Consider the following 12,812-nt stretch of genomic DNA (forward strand, 5'->3'; position numbering starts at 1 on the left):
AATATCCCTCATACTCCTCAGGCACACAGACCGAAGCTCACCTGCATCATGACTTTCAGGCGATCCAAAGGCGCAGTGCTAGTTCGAGACACGGCACCGGCGACCCCTCCTGCCAGCAGCTGCCGCCACCACTGGCCAGACTTTTTCTCATCTTCTGTGAATTCATCCGGAATAGTTAAACTATCCCCTATGTCAATTCCCTGTTAAAATAGGAAGGAAAAAGGATTTTACGTGCCTCCTACTAAAAAATAGGTTTACAGCACCTTTTGTTTCATAGAATCACCTGTTGCCTTACAGTTACGATCCACTCTCAGCAGGTGGAGCATACGGAGACTAGGAGCAGCGTACTCACACTAAACCAATGCATCATCAGCTCCTGAGGAAAGACATCACACAGCAACTACAAATTTATCAAGTCAACTATTAATAGCCTCACTGTCCTCAGAGATGCAGGTAAGTGTTCTCTTGGTCAGTCAGAAGGAGGGGCCAGCATTTGAACCCTGAACTCTTTTTAATCAGCACTTTCATCATGTCAGAAACCCACAGCTAACTGGCAAGGAAATCTTTGAAGAAATTAGTTTGTAAGTTCTTCAAAGACATTCTCTTTATCTCAAGATTATATCCATCTTATTCCTTGTACCATGCTATGCACTTTAAATACGTAGATGAAAAATTTACATCAATATTACAAAAGTGAATACCACTAAATTCATTTCGTATATTGTCCTAATTATAGGAATTCATTTCCTATATTTCTAAATATTTTTTATAAATTAGATTAGTACTTTAAGCATGCAATAGAATTCATAAAAAATTTAGCCAACAGCAGCATATTGGCTGAAAGGCTCACTCCTCCCATGTACTGTGAACATGATGACTGTAGCTGAAGAATAATCAACTGCTACAATAATATCAGCTTTCTAACATTTTTATCCAAAGGATTTTACCATAAAAGGTTTCACAGGCATGTCTGTAAGGGAGAGGAGTTATGCTGGCGTAGCTACCCTCTCTCTATTTCACTATGAATAAATGGATATACAATTTTAGCCTCACCTGTCATCAACTGTCTCCACACACACAATACAAATCACATAAATAACTGGATTACTAATGCAGTATAATTTATGCTCCTGGTTGAACAAGCACTCAACAGCTGTTATCTCAATACTCCACGGAAGCTGAGATCTGATTACTAATGACGATGTGAACTGCTGACTTCATCAGTGCACACTACATTTACAGAAATCCACTAATATGTATAGAAAGAAGCTCCTGGGAACTAATGCCCCCTTCAGAGAGCTGTCAGCATTGTGTGGGGCAGACTGCGCGATCACAGCACTTTGTTGTCATGAATACATGCTAGAAGGATGTCAATGAAGCATAACCTACGTTGGAAATTCTGTAGAATACAGACTGGTAGGAGCAGCCAAGCAGAGAATCCGAAAGATTTTATAAGTAATTACTATAAGTGCCTTATGCTAGAGATTGCCAGGCAGTCTGACTAAATAAGCAAATGTTTCAGAAGGGATCTTTGATCCTTTCATCAACGTCCAGGGAAATAAAATCCCAGCAATCGGCAGATGCAGAGATAATTTCCACAATGTAGCAGCTATAAAGATTAAGAGCCTGGGACTTGCATACTGCTCTCTGGCAGAATGCTTGAATGCCAGTAAAAGAAAGGCAGTGTATTTATCTGGGTGGCATTTCTTCTAAGCTTTGAGAATTGCTGTGTTTTATGCAATCTGCAGGTTAAGACACTCGGTAAATCTACATAAACAGAATACAAGTTAAGGAGTTATCCAGAGCAAGGCATACTGCCTGATAAACCTTAGATTGTTTTGGGGTGATGCTTGTACCCCCAGCTTCCAGCTCCAAATGAGTAAACTTTTCACTACAAAACACGAAGTGCACTTACTGTGGAATGTTTCCAAAAGCGGACAATCTCCTCAATGTCCGTAGCAGGATTAAACAAGAAGTAGTCTCTCCATTCATTCCAGTCCACTGTCATTGTCCCATCAGCATCAATGCTGCAAATCATTAAAAACAATTAAGAACAAATTTGGTGTACAAAACTAACATTGTTGTTTATTTTTTCTGTTTTCCAACTCAGCATTCTTACTAAAAAGGAATTTTTTAAAATCCCAGGGCCAGTACAGCTTCTTGACAGGCTAATCTTCCATCTCTGGTCCCAGCATCCCATATGGTTACCAGTTTCTGTCCCGACTACTCCACTTTTGACCCTTCTCACTGCTTGTGGCACGGGAAAGCAGCAGAGGATGATGGCTCAAGTTCTTGGGACTCTGCACACACATGGGAGACCCGAAGGAATCTCTCCATTCCTGGCTTCAGATTGGCTCAGTTCTAGCCTTCATAGCCACTTGGGGAGTGAACCAGCAGATAGAGGATCTTTCTCTCTGCCTCTTCTCTCTGTAAATCTTTGTTTCAAATGAAAATAAATAAGTCTTTTTAAAAAATTAGGTCCCATTTATAATTCACAAGTTGTTGGAAATGGCAGTGAGCCTTTTGCATTCTGGTGGGATAATTTATCTCAGTAAGCATGGAGCCAGTAAACAGAGAGAAAGCTTACTAAAGAGTGCACTCAAAACCCCAAGCTGACTAACCACCAAACATAAAAGCTAAAGATAAAAACTGGGAGGTAGTGAAGAAAAGATTCATGATACAATTTTCTTATACTGGCTAAGAAGAGATTTTTTAATGCTCTGTTGTTACATATGAATATGATTTTGAAATACACTCAAAATGTGCTATCAATTTATCCAACTTACTCCAAAGTCAGAAAATTAGCATATATATTTGTATGTATTTAAAGATTTATTTATTTTTATTGTAAAGGCAGATATACAGAGAGGAGGAGAGGCAGAGAGAAAGATCTTTTGTCTGATGATTCACTCTCCAAGTGATCGCAACGGCCAATGCTGCCCTGATCTGAAGCCAAGAGCCAGAACCTCCTCTGGGTCTCCCACGTGGGTGCAGGCTCCCAAGGCTTTGGGCCATCCTCAAGTGCTTTTCCAGGCCACAAGCAGGGAGCGGGATGGGAAGTGGAGCTGCCAGGACTAGAATCTGTGATGATATGGGATCCTGATGCGTTCAAGACAAGGACTTTAGCCGCTAGGCCACGACACTGGGCCCAGATTATATATATTAAAAACAAACAAACAAAGAAGCAAACTCTGGGTAACTGATGGAGTGTTTGTGCCTGAAGACATGCTGGTACAGATGGACCATCCTTCAATTGAAAACCTGAAACACTCCAAAATCCAGAACTTTTCCATTGCTAGCATAATGCCACATGTGGGAAATTTCATAGCTATCTTCACATCAAGGGTCTTAGCCACAGTGCAGGTGCACTGAAACTGTTGTATATAATTACCTGCCAACTACAAGCACACAGACACTCATATATATGAAACATCTGTAATTTTTGTGTATTGATTTGAATCCCTCTCCCCAAGCAGCTCATGTGCAAACGTTTCAAAATCCAAAACATTTATGGCATCAAGTATTTGGGATAAGGGGTATTTGATTTTGATTTTAATTTAAGTGTAGTTTTAGATATTTAACATCAACTCTTTGCTTGTTTTTCAAGCTTCTTCGCAAGCTTCATGGCAATACAACTTTTTGTACCTATTTTATTTGAACAGCAACTCTGAACTGTGTCAGAATTTTGACTTACTCGTAACTGTATGCCCAGCTCCTAACATAGTTGACACAATAAAAGTGCTTATTTATCTGTGGGGTTAATGGATTCCTCTAGAAAAAAGTTTTTGACATCTTTACTAAGCTGTATTCTGTAATTTGTGTGAAAATTATAAAAAGAGACAGCAGTCTATTAAGATGCAATTTTAAAATATTTCCTACTGAGTTTTCTAAAGTCACTTTTTTCTTTTAATCTGCCTAAGTGAAATTATATTTAAACTGTCACCTGTCCCAGCACACAGGTTTAATCCAGAATACATTCCACATCTGTAAAAAGTCCTGGTCACTTCTGCTGCTAACAGTGTTCTGGGTTGCAATCCCAGCTCTGTCTGCATCAGCTCTTTTCTTCGCTGTTCTAGTGAACTTGTTGCTTGTCTTACCCCTTTCCCCAGGTGCCCTGCACACCAACAAGAATTTGTGTTGATTTTGTTCATCATCATACTACTGCAGTGCCTAGAACAATGTCTGATACACAGCAAAGTTACTGAATTGACAAACACGTTTTAAACTATCACTTAAAGTCACACAACACTTATTATTTACATACTGAAGACAAGCTCACCATAGGTTTAACTACTGTTTCCCTTCAAATGAGGTTGAACAGCATTTGTTTTTCTGAGAGATGTCTTTTTCCTACGTATAATTCCTACATGATTGATCCTAATCCTTAAAGTTACTTGTAACTCTGTTCTTGTCTTTTTACTTTATTTATGATGTCCAAACACAGATGCTCTTAATTTCAATACAGTTGAACTTATCAACCTTTTCATTTTGGGTTAGCATTTCATGTGTCTTTTAAAAAAATAAATACATTCTTACCCACACTGAAATAAAGACTTCACCTTACCTCAAAGTGTCTACGTATCATATGAGGTAGGTATTTCTGTCTGCATTAAAAAAACAGGTGCACCAAAACCTTGAGTGGCACAGTCCCCTCCTTTCCCCAGGGTACCACAAAGCTAATCTCCTGTCACACATCCATAACACTGGTAGGTCCCTCCTTGGCTATGTATTACATATCACTTGTCCACATGTCTATTTGTGTAGCATTTCCACTGTCTTAATTGCCATTTACTACCAGCTCTGGATATCTGACAGAGCAGGCCCGCAGCTGCCAATGCTTCTTCAGAAACATCTTGGTTATTTTGGGGCCTTTGTTTCTTGAAACATAGTTAACACTAAGCTTGACCTCACAAAACCAGATACTTTTTTCTTCCCAGTATTGCTGAATTTCTAGTATCAGGTTTTTTTTTTTTAAATAATTAGTTTCATTTTTTTATGGTTCTTACATAGTTGATTAGGGTGCTAAGGGTCAAGGGCTACAGCAAGGTGAGTGAGACCCTTATTTCTCCATTCTCCTTTTTTCCTTCCTATATCTGGGGAAAGGAGGGAGATAAGAGAGAAGCCACACTCATGCTTCTAAATGCCTCTGCACCCTGACATGGAGGACAGCCATCCGACACCACCCCAGGATCCCCAGTGTGGGGTATGCTCTGTGGGTCCTGCTCAAGATGTTTTGATAGTTCAACAGTTCTGAATTATTGCCAATCACACCACTCAAAGCACGATAAAAATCTCTCCAGAATTCACTGGTTGACATGGTTCACTTTAGAGTCTCTGTTTGCCCAGATAGTTACTGCTAACACTTGGCTTCAGTAGTTGATTAATTTGTTCTGTCCTCTGTTGTAGTATCTGGTGTCCTCTGCAGACTCCAATTTACTGCCATATACTCTCCCTGTGCACCTGGATCTGCTATTCATCACTCCCTCTGAGCCACTGAGGAGGCTCAGTTCTGACACATGTACTCCACAGTCAGACCATGGAATCTGCAATTCTCTCCAGGTTGGGGGTTCTGAGTCTGGCGGGTCAGTTGGGGGATCTCCAAACTTCATCTGAGGTGATCCCAGATCTCATTCTTGTGTATGCTTGCCAATACAGTCCGACACAGTTTGTTGCCCCAATCAGCTTAGGCACATGCTGGTGGTTGCAACTGCTGGGAAAGTTTTGTCTCCAGCCCTGTCTTACACAAACCAATGGGCATTGCAGCCCAGCCTGATCCTGCCCATCACACACTCAGCCCTCACATACACCAGTGGGAGCTGCAGCCTAGTCCGAGCAACCCGCATTAACCCCCACCAGACCCGCCTCCTGCCTGGTTCCCATGCTTACCAGTGTGTACAGCAGAGTGGTTAGGCTGTCCCACATCCCATTCAGCTCTCAAACATGTCAATGGGCATTGAAACCTAGTTCAACCCAACCTGCCCTACTATCCAACCAACACACATACCAGTGGGTGCCACTCTCTGTCTGGCCATGTCTGCCCCAATACTGGTACTCATGCTCACCAATCCAAGTGGCAATCCAAGAGGGAGGTGCCCACTGTTTTTCCTACTGGGCCCACTCCCACTCATGGATCTTGTACTCTCCACATGGTTCTGCAGTTTAACTTGACAAAATTTGCCCTCTCGTGCCAGCATCTGCCAGTTGATGCTGCAGCAAAGCCTAACCAACCCACACCCACTCTGGCTTATGCATGTACCAGTAGAAACAGTCAACCAAGCCTGGCTTTCTCCTGATCCAGCTCACATAAGGCCAACAGGTGTTGTAAGTCCTGCCTGCCTGATCTGCTCCCATCCCAACTCACCAGTGGGAGTAGTGGTCCAACAGCAAAGCCCCCATGCTGTCCCCCTACCGGCTTTGTTCCCTCCACCCCTGGGTCTCACATGTGCCGGCTGGTTACTGTGGCCCAGTCTGGCATGGCCCACCTCACCTCAGCATTTGCCAGTGGGTGCTGTAGCCTGGCTGGGCCTGGCCCACCCAAACTCCAGCTCATGCTGATGGGGGCTACAACCTGGCCCAGCCCAGCTGGCCTCCAGTCCTGGCCCTCATGTGAATTGGCTTGTGTTGCAGCCCAACCTGGTCTGATTCACACTCCATTCTGGTGCTCAGATTTGCCAGCAGGTGATATGAACTGGCCAGGCTGGTTCATCCCCAACCTGTGCCAAATGTATGCTGGTGGATATAGTAACCTGGCCTGGTCTGGGCTGCACCCTATTGTGGTTCTTGCACTCACCTGCAGGGACTATGTCCTGACAGAGGAGTTCCCCAAGTTCCACCATTGTTGGGTCAGTGGGCCAGCCCTACTTACTTAGTCTACCTCCTGTCCTAGCAGGAACAATGGCCTTTCCTGACTGGTCTTCACCCATTCTGGTTTGTATTGTTGGGTGCTACAGCCAAGCCAAGCCTACTCCACACCCAGACACAGCTCACACCTGGCTCAGCAGGGGCAGAGATCTAGCTTCACTCATCCTACACCTATCCAGTGGGTGCTGGAGACTAGCCCAGCCTGGCACACCCCAGACCCAGTCCACACTTGTGCCGGGCACACTGCAGTCATGCCCAGACCATATCACAGCCCCTACGCTGGTCTTCGCACTCACCAGTGGGAATCAACCCAGTTCGGGTGTCCTCTTAGCTACCCAACTAGGCCTGTTCCCAGCCATAGATCTTGCATGTACTGGTGGTTGCTCTGACCCAGCTTGGCATAGTCCCTTACCTGTCTTGGCCTTTGCCTTTGGATGCTGTAGCCTGGCCTGACCCAGCCTGGCCCCAGGTCCAACTCTGTCAGGTACTGGAACCTGGTCCTGCTCAATCTACTCCCATCCCTGGCTCATGCAAACAGGTAGGTGTGAGTTGTGCTCCAGCCTGGTTTATGCACTTGCCAGTGAGCTAAGGTTTTCTTGGTCCTGCCCGGTCCATCTCCTGCCAAGTCCAACCCACATATTTGCCAAGTTGGAGCTACCTTGCCCAGCCTGCCCAACCCCCAGGCTTGGACAACGTGATCATCAGCGGGAATTATGACACACAAGGGGAGTTTCCCCAGGTCCTCCACTCAGCTCACTCCCAGACCCACATCTTACATATGCCAGCAGGCGCTAAGCCCTTGCCTGACATAGCCTCCTCCATCTTGGCTGGTGAATGTTGTGGCCAGCCCACCCACACCCTGTTTTATAATGCACATGTGGATGCTGCAGCCTGGACCTGCACAGACTATTCTTGGTCCCAGTACCCAAGAGTGTTAGCAGGTTTCGTGGTCACACTTAGCTTAGCCCTTCACCACCCCAACTCTTGAACTAACCAGTGGGACTTGTATTTCCACAGTGTTTGGCCCACATATCTCCCACAGAATCTATCCCCAGACCTGGTTCTCTCTTGTGCTGGTGTCATGGCCCTGCCTAATGTGACCCGTCCCCTGTTCTGACAGTCAGGTACTGGGATCTAGCCCCACTAAATGGGCCCCCAGCCCTAGCTTTCACATAGACTGGCATGTGGTGGTCAACAATGTTCCATGCTAGCAAGCCCTACTCAGGACTGCCATGAGGGCTGGTACATCAATCTGACCCATACAAATCTTTGAGTCTCTCCCCTGCAAACCACAATGTCTCATTCCCCTTGCTTACCTACAAGCAAAGTGGCCCTGTCACTGGGCATCCCTCAGAATTCATTCCTCACCTACAGTACAGTGGCCTTATCCATGGATGCCCCTAGGCAGTAATTTTACAGCTCCAAGGCCCCAGAGCTCACTGCCAGGTGCCAGCAGGCGAAGCAAGCCCAGGATTTGCTCATTGCTTGGCAGCGTTGGCTGGGCCTAGGGCCCCAAGCATTGAACCCAACTTGGCTCAGGTCCCCCTAGCAGCTACCAGGAGGTCCGTACACCCAAGCCCTGAGATCTCTTGTACCAGTCTGAAAAGAAGGCACATCTTCTGCACCAGGTCATCTTTACTATCTTTCAATTCTATAAGTTGCTCATGTATTGCTCATGGCATGTTTTTTTAAACATTTAGCTGAATTGGTTTGCTAATATTTTCCCAAAAGGATCATACAGGATATTGACCTATAATTTCCTGCTTTTGTCACTTATCTGAATCTTGGTACTATGGCCTTATTTGCCTCACAAAAAAGACTGGAAAGTGAACCATTATTCTGGAAATGTTTGCAAATCTGTTCTTTCACAGTCAGCACAAACCATCTAGGGCTGAAGTTTCCTTAGCAAGAAAATGTTCAATGATTGATTTAATCTCTTGTTTAAGTACAGTGGACTAGTTCTGCGCTCAGTTTTGGTCAGTTATGTGTATTTTTCAGAAATTCATCTAGGGCCTGGCATGGTAGCCTAGCCTAGTAGCTAAAGTCCTCGCCTTGAACACGCATGGATCACATATGGGCACCAGTTCTAATCCTGGCAGATCCACTTTGCATCCAGCTCTCTGCTTGTGGCTTGGGAAAGCAATTGAGGATGGCCTAACACCTTGGGACCTTGCATGCATGTGGGAGACCTGGAGGAAGTTCCTAGCTCTTGGCTTTGGATCAGCTCAGTTTTAGCCATTGTGGTCACTTGGGAAGTGAATCGCCAAGAAGAAGAAGAATGGACGATCTTCCTCTCTGTCTCTCCTCCTCTCTGTTTATCTAACTTTGCAATAAAAATAAGTAAATCTTCAAAAAAAACCCATACAATATGTATGTTTTCAAATGCAGTAACATAATATTTCTTATATTTTTAAGTTTCTGATGAATCTATTTGCAATTAAACATAATTTATTCACATCTCATTTTTATTTTTTCCTCAACAGTCCCTTGAGAAGTTTGTCCTTCCAACAACCAGTCTTCGTTAAATCTGTCAGTCCTCTCACTGTCTTTGTTATAAACCTCCTTTCTCTGCTGTTTTTTTGCCCTCTCCTATTTCCTGGAATGTGCCCTCTCTGCTTCACACTGGCCAATGTTTCCCTGTCTGTTTAAACGTGTCCCTACCCGATTCCACCATCTTGATTCTCACCAATTGCTCTACTTTCAATTCAGCTCCTTGCTGATGTGTATGGTAATCTCCTGGCTCCTGGTCCAGTGTCAGTATTGTGGCCATTTGGGGAGTTAACCAGCTGATGGAAGATCTCTCCCTTTATCTATTCCTTTCTTGCTCTCTAACTCAGCCTTTCAAATAAATAAATCTTAAAGAAAAAAAAAAGCAAATTTGTGGGTAGTATGAAAAACAGGTGCTATATGATAGCCACGTATTAGCTAACATCCATTGAGTATTTGCTAGGCATTGTTCTAAGTACTTCCCAAGTTAACTGACTAATCCTTACAAAAAGTCCATGTACTTAGTACAGTCTTTACTGTACAGAGAGGCTCTGTGTTTTGTCCTACATTACAGAGCTAGTCAGTAGAGTGGAATGATGCCTATCAACCCAAGCATTCTAGCTGGAGAACTGTACTTCACATCACTGAGCTGTATGAAGCAGCCAATGCTTACAAACCCTAACAGTCATGAGACAGAGAAACAAGTTGAATAGACAAAGAATAACTGGGATAAATGTTGGAGGGGATAACCCAGATGGGGTGATTCCTCTGAAGTTGTAACCTCAAAGCTCCTATTGGATGAGAAAGGGGCTCATCCCTTAGGCAGTAGGAAATACAGATAGAAGTCCCAACTCGGAAAAAACTTCACTGAATTCAAACAAGTAAAAAAATCATTTGGAAAAGTCAATAAATTCCACAGCTGACCAGCTTAACTTCTTCTTGGAAGAGAAAGAGGCAGTCACATTGGGGACCTGGGGTGGGAAGCTGGGTGGGGCTTCTCCCTTTGTTTCTCTCCTGATCCAAGATACAGGGGGAAAAATGATGATATTAGTGTGGAAACAACGGTCTTACCCATTTTCCTGTAGCCCTTGACCATTTGTACCTTAATCAATTAAGTAAGATCATTAAAAAATTTTTTTAAAGAATTTAAAAGAGAGAGAGAGAGAGAAAGGGAGAGAGGCAGGAAGGAACAACAAAGAATGGTTGAGCAGAAACAAAGTTTCAGATCTGAGGTCCACTGAGACAAAAGGCTTTACATTTTAGGCTACTAATCCATGCAGCTTGATTCTATTCCAGAAATGTTTCATGGTCTGAATGACAGGGCCAGAAAGGGCATCAGCAGGGTGTCTTGGGACTGGGTGGGGAGGTTTGTGAAGGAGAAGCCAGGGAACTGCTGAAAGGAACTGGATCCAAAGGAACCTGATGACTGGTGGAAACAGAGAACAAGGAAGCAGTGGGTCATAAACCAAGTGCAAGGAATCATGTAAAAGCTGGAACAAGGACAAGAAGGGACCACACAGTGAGTGGGTGCTGGGTACAGTGTGAAGACACCACTTGGGATGGCTACATCCCATACCCGAGTGTCCAGCTCCACTCCCAATTCTAGTTTCCTGTTAATATGCATCCATGGAGGTAGAAGGTGATGGCTCAAATGCCACCCACACAGGAGAGCTGTACTGGGTCCCTGCCACCCACACAGGAGAGCTGGATTGAGCTGCTAGATCCAAGCTTCACCTGGTTCAGCCCCAGTTGCAGGCATTTCTGCAGTGAACCAGAGGGTGGGAGGAGCAGAATCAGCTATAACACAACCCTGATTTGTGGTGCGTTTGCCAAGGCTGAATGAAGATGAAAGTCTTAGGAGCTAGGGTAATGAGCACTGAGCTAAGGGGAAAGATGAATCACCAGCCAGAACACTAATGTCTTGGATGAGTCAAGGTGAAGAGAAAGATTGTTGGACAGATGCCAAGGTCACTGCTAAAGCCAGGGAGAAGAATCTTGAGATAAGAAAGTACAAGAAGGGAAATGAGACAGTAATGAAAGCCAAAAGAAACTTGGATTTTCATGTGAGAGCAGAGGATAAGCAGTGCATGTGTCTGGCACTGACTACATTTCAGGCGCCACTGAACATGTGGGCCTCAGCGATCAAACTGCAACTGAGTAACTCCACCCTTACCCATGGGTGACCCAGCTGCACCTGCTTCCATCAGATCTCTGTGGCATGGAGAGACAGTGAAGTAGTAAAAAAGAAGCTGACATTTAGAGTTGCATGAATGACACTGACAGCTCAGCCCTTGACAGAGGCCTGTGAGCGACACCTTTGAAAACCCTGATCATGTTTTACCTTCCAAACATTTCACTAGCATTTTGAGTAAGCTAATATGAACACCAGCAGTAAAAAACAGCCCAGCATTACAGAAGTATGTATACCACTCATGAGCCATTAGGGAACTACAGATGAAAACCACAATGAGAGGCCTGTTACTACCCACAATGTGTTAGTCTTGGTTGCTTAGAGAAACAGAATCAACATAGTATTAATTGGTCTAAAACAGGAGTGAACTACTGATGTGTGCTGCAACATGGAACACTCTGAAATCATGCTAAGTTAAAAAAAAAAAAAAAAAAGGAAAAGAAAATCCAGACACACAGGAAATGTCCAGAAAACGCAAACCTACAGTGACAGAAAGTGGATCGGGAGTCACTGGGGACAAGAGTGGAGAATGAGTGCTTATGGGAATAGGCAACTTTGAGAGGTTGACAAGATGTTCTAAAATTAGCAGCGATGGGTGCCCAGCTCTGTAAATACACTGAAAATCACTGAACTTTAAAGCAGGGGGTTTTACAGTATGTGAATTAATAAAGCTGCCATAAAATAATGCTGCATAAAGTGCATGGCTACTTTAAATATTCATTCTTCTGCTTCATCCTTTGCTTTGTACTGACTTGTCTTCCTCCACAAACCCTCTACATTGAAGCCCTTAGCAATGTCGCTATACCAGGAGGAGGTAATTACGGTGAAATGAGGCCATAAGGGTGGGGCCCTAATCTGACAGGACTACAGCCTTATAAGAGGAAATGACAGTAACCTTTCCCTCTCCTTCTTCATCCCCTCCCTTCCTCCTCCCCTCTTCCTCTCCCTCCCCCTCTGGCTCTCTTCCTTCTCCCCTTCTCAGAAACAGTAAAAAGTTGCCATCTGCAAACCAAAAAGACAACCTTCACTGAAATCCAATTATCCTGGCATTTTGATCTTCAACTTCCCATCACTAATTGCTGCTGTTGAAGACACCCAGACAGGTTGTTTTGTTACGGCATTCCAAGCTGAAGGATACATTTTCACCTATTCTGGAGCCAGAGCTCGGAATCTGCATTATTCCTAAAGCTATCAAATGGAAGTCACGACTATGACTCCGGTCTAAGAGCCTGAGCAAATTAAAACCTTATCGTCCTGGAAGAATTTGATGTTG

At 44.2% G+C, this 12,812-nt stretch overlaps 1 protein-coding gene across 2 annotated transcripts in view; it reads right to left on the reverse strand.

The window, feature by feature from the left end:
* The window catches only part of SLC25A24 (solute carrier family 25 member 24), a 54,131-nt gene that overhangs the window by 15,908 nt on the left and 25,411 nt on the right, over positions 1-12,812 (reverse strand). For both annotated transcript variants that reach the window (XM_040998339.1, XM_040998340.1), the window contains exons 4-5: positions 1,916-2,027; positions 42-200 (exon numbers count right to left, since the gene is read on the reverse strand). In XM_040998339.1, the coding sequence (XP_040854273.1) occupies positions 42-200; positions 1,916-2,027 (271 nt within the window). The remainder of the gene's footprint in view (positions 1-41; positions 201-1,915; positions 2,028-12,812) is intronic.

Source organism: Ochotona curzoniae, unplaced genomic scaffold (assembly GCF_017591425.1).
Source record: "Ochotona curzoniae isolate NIBS_2020 unplaced genomic scaffold, NIBS_Ocur_1.0 scaffold_1037, whole genome shotgun sequence".
Lineage (NCBI taxonomy): Eukaryota > Metazoa > Chordata > Mammalia > Lagomorpha > Ochotonidae > Ochotona > Ochotona curzoniae.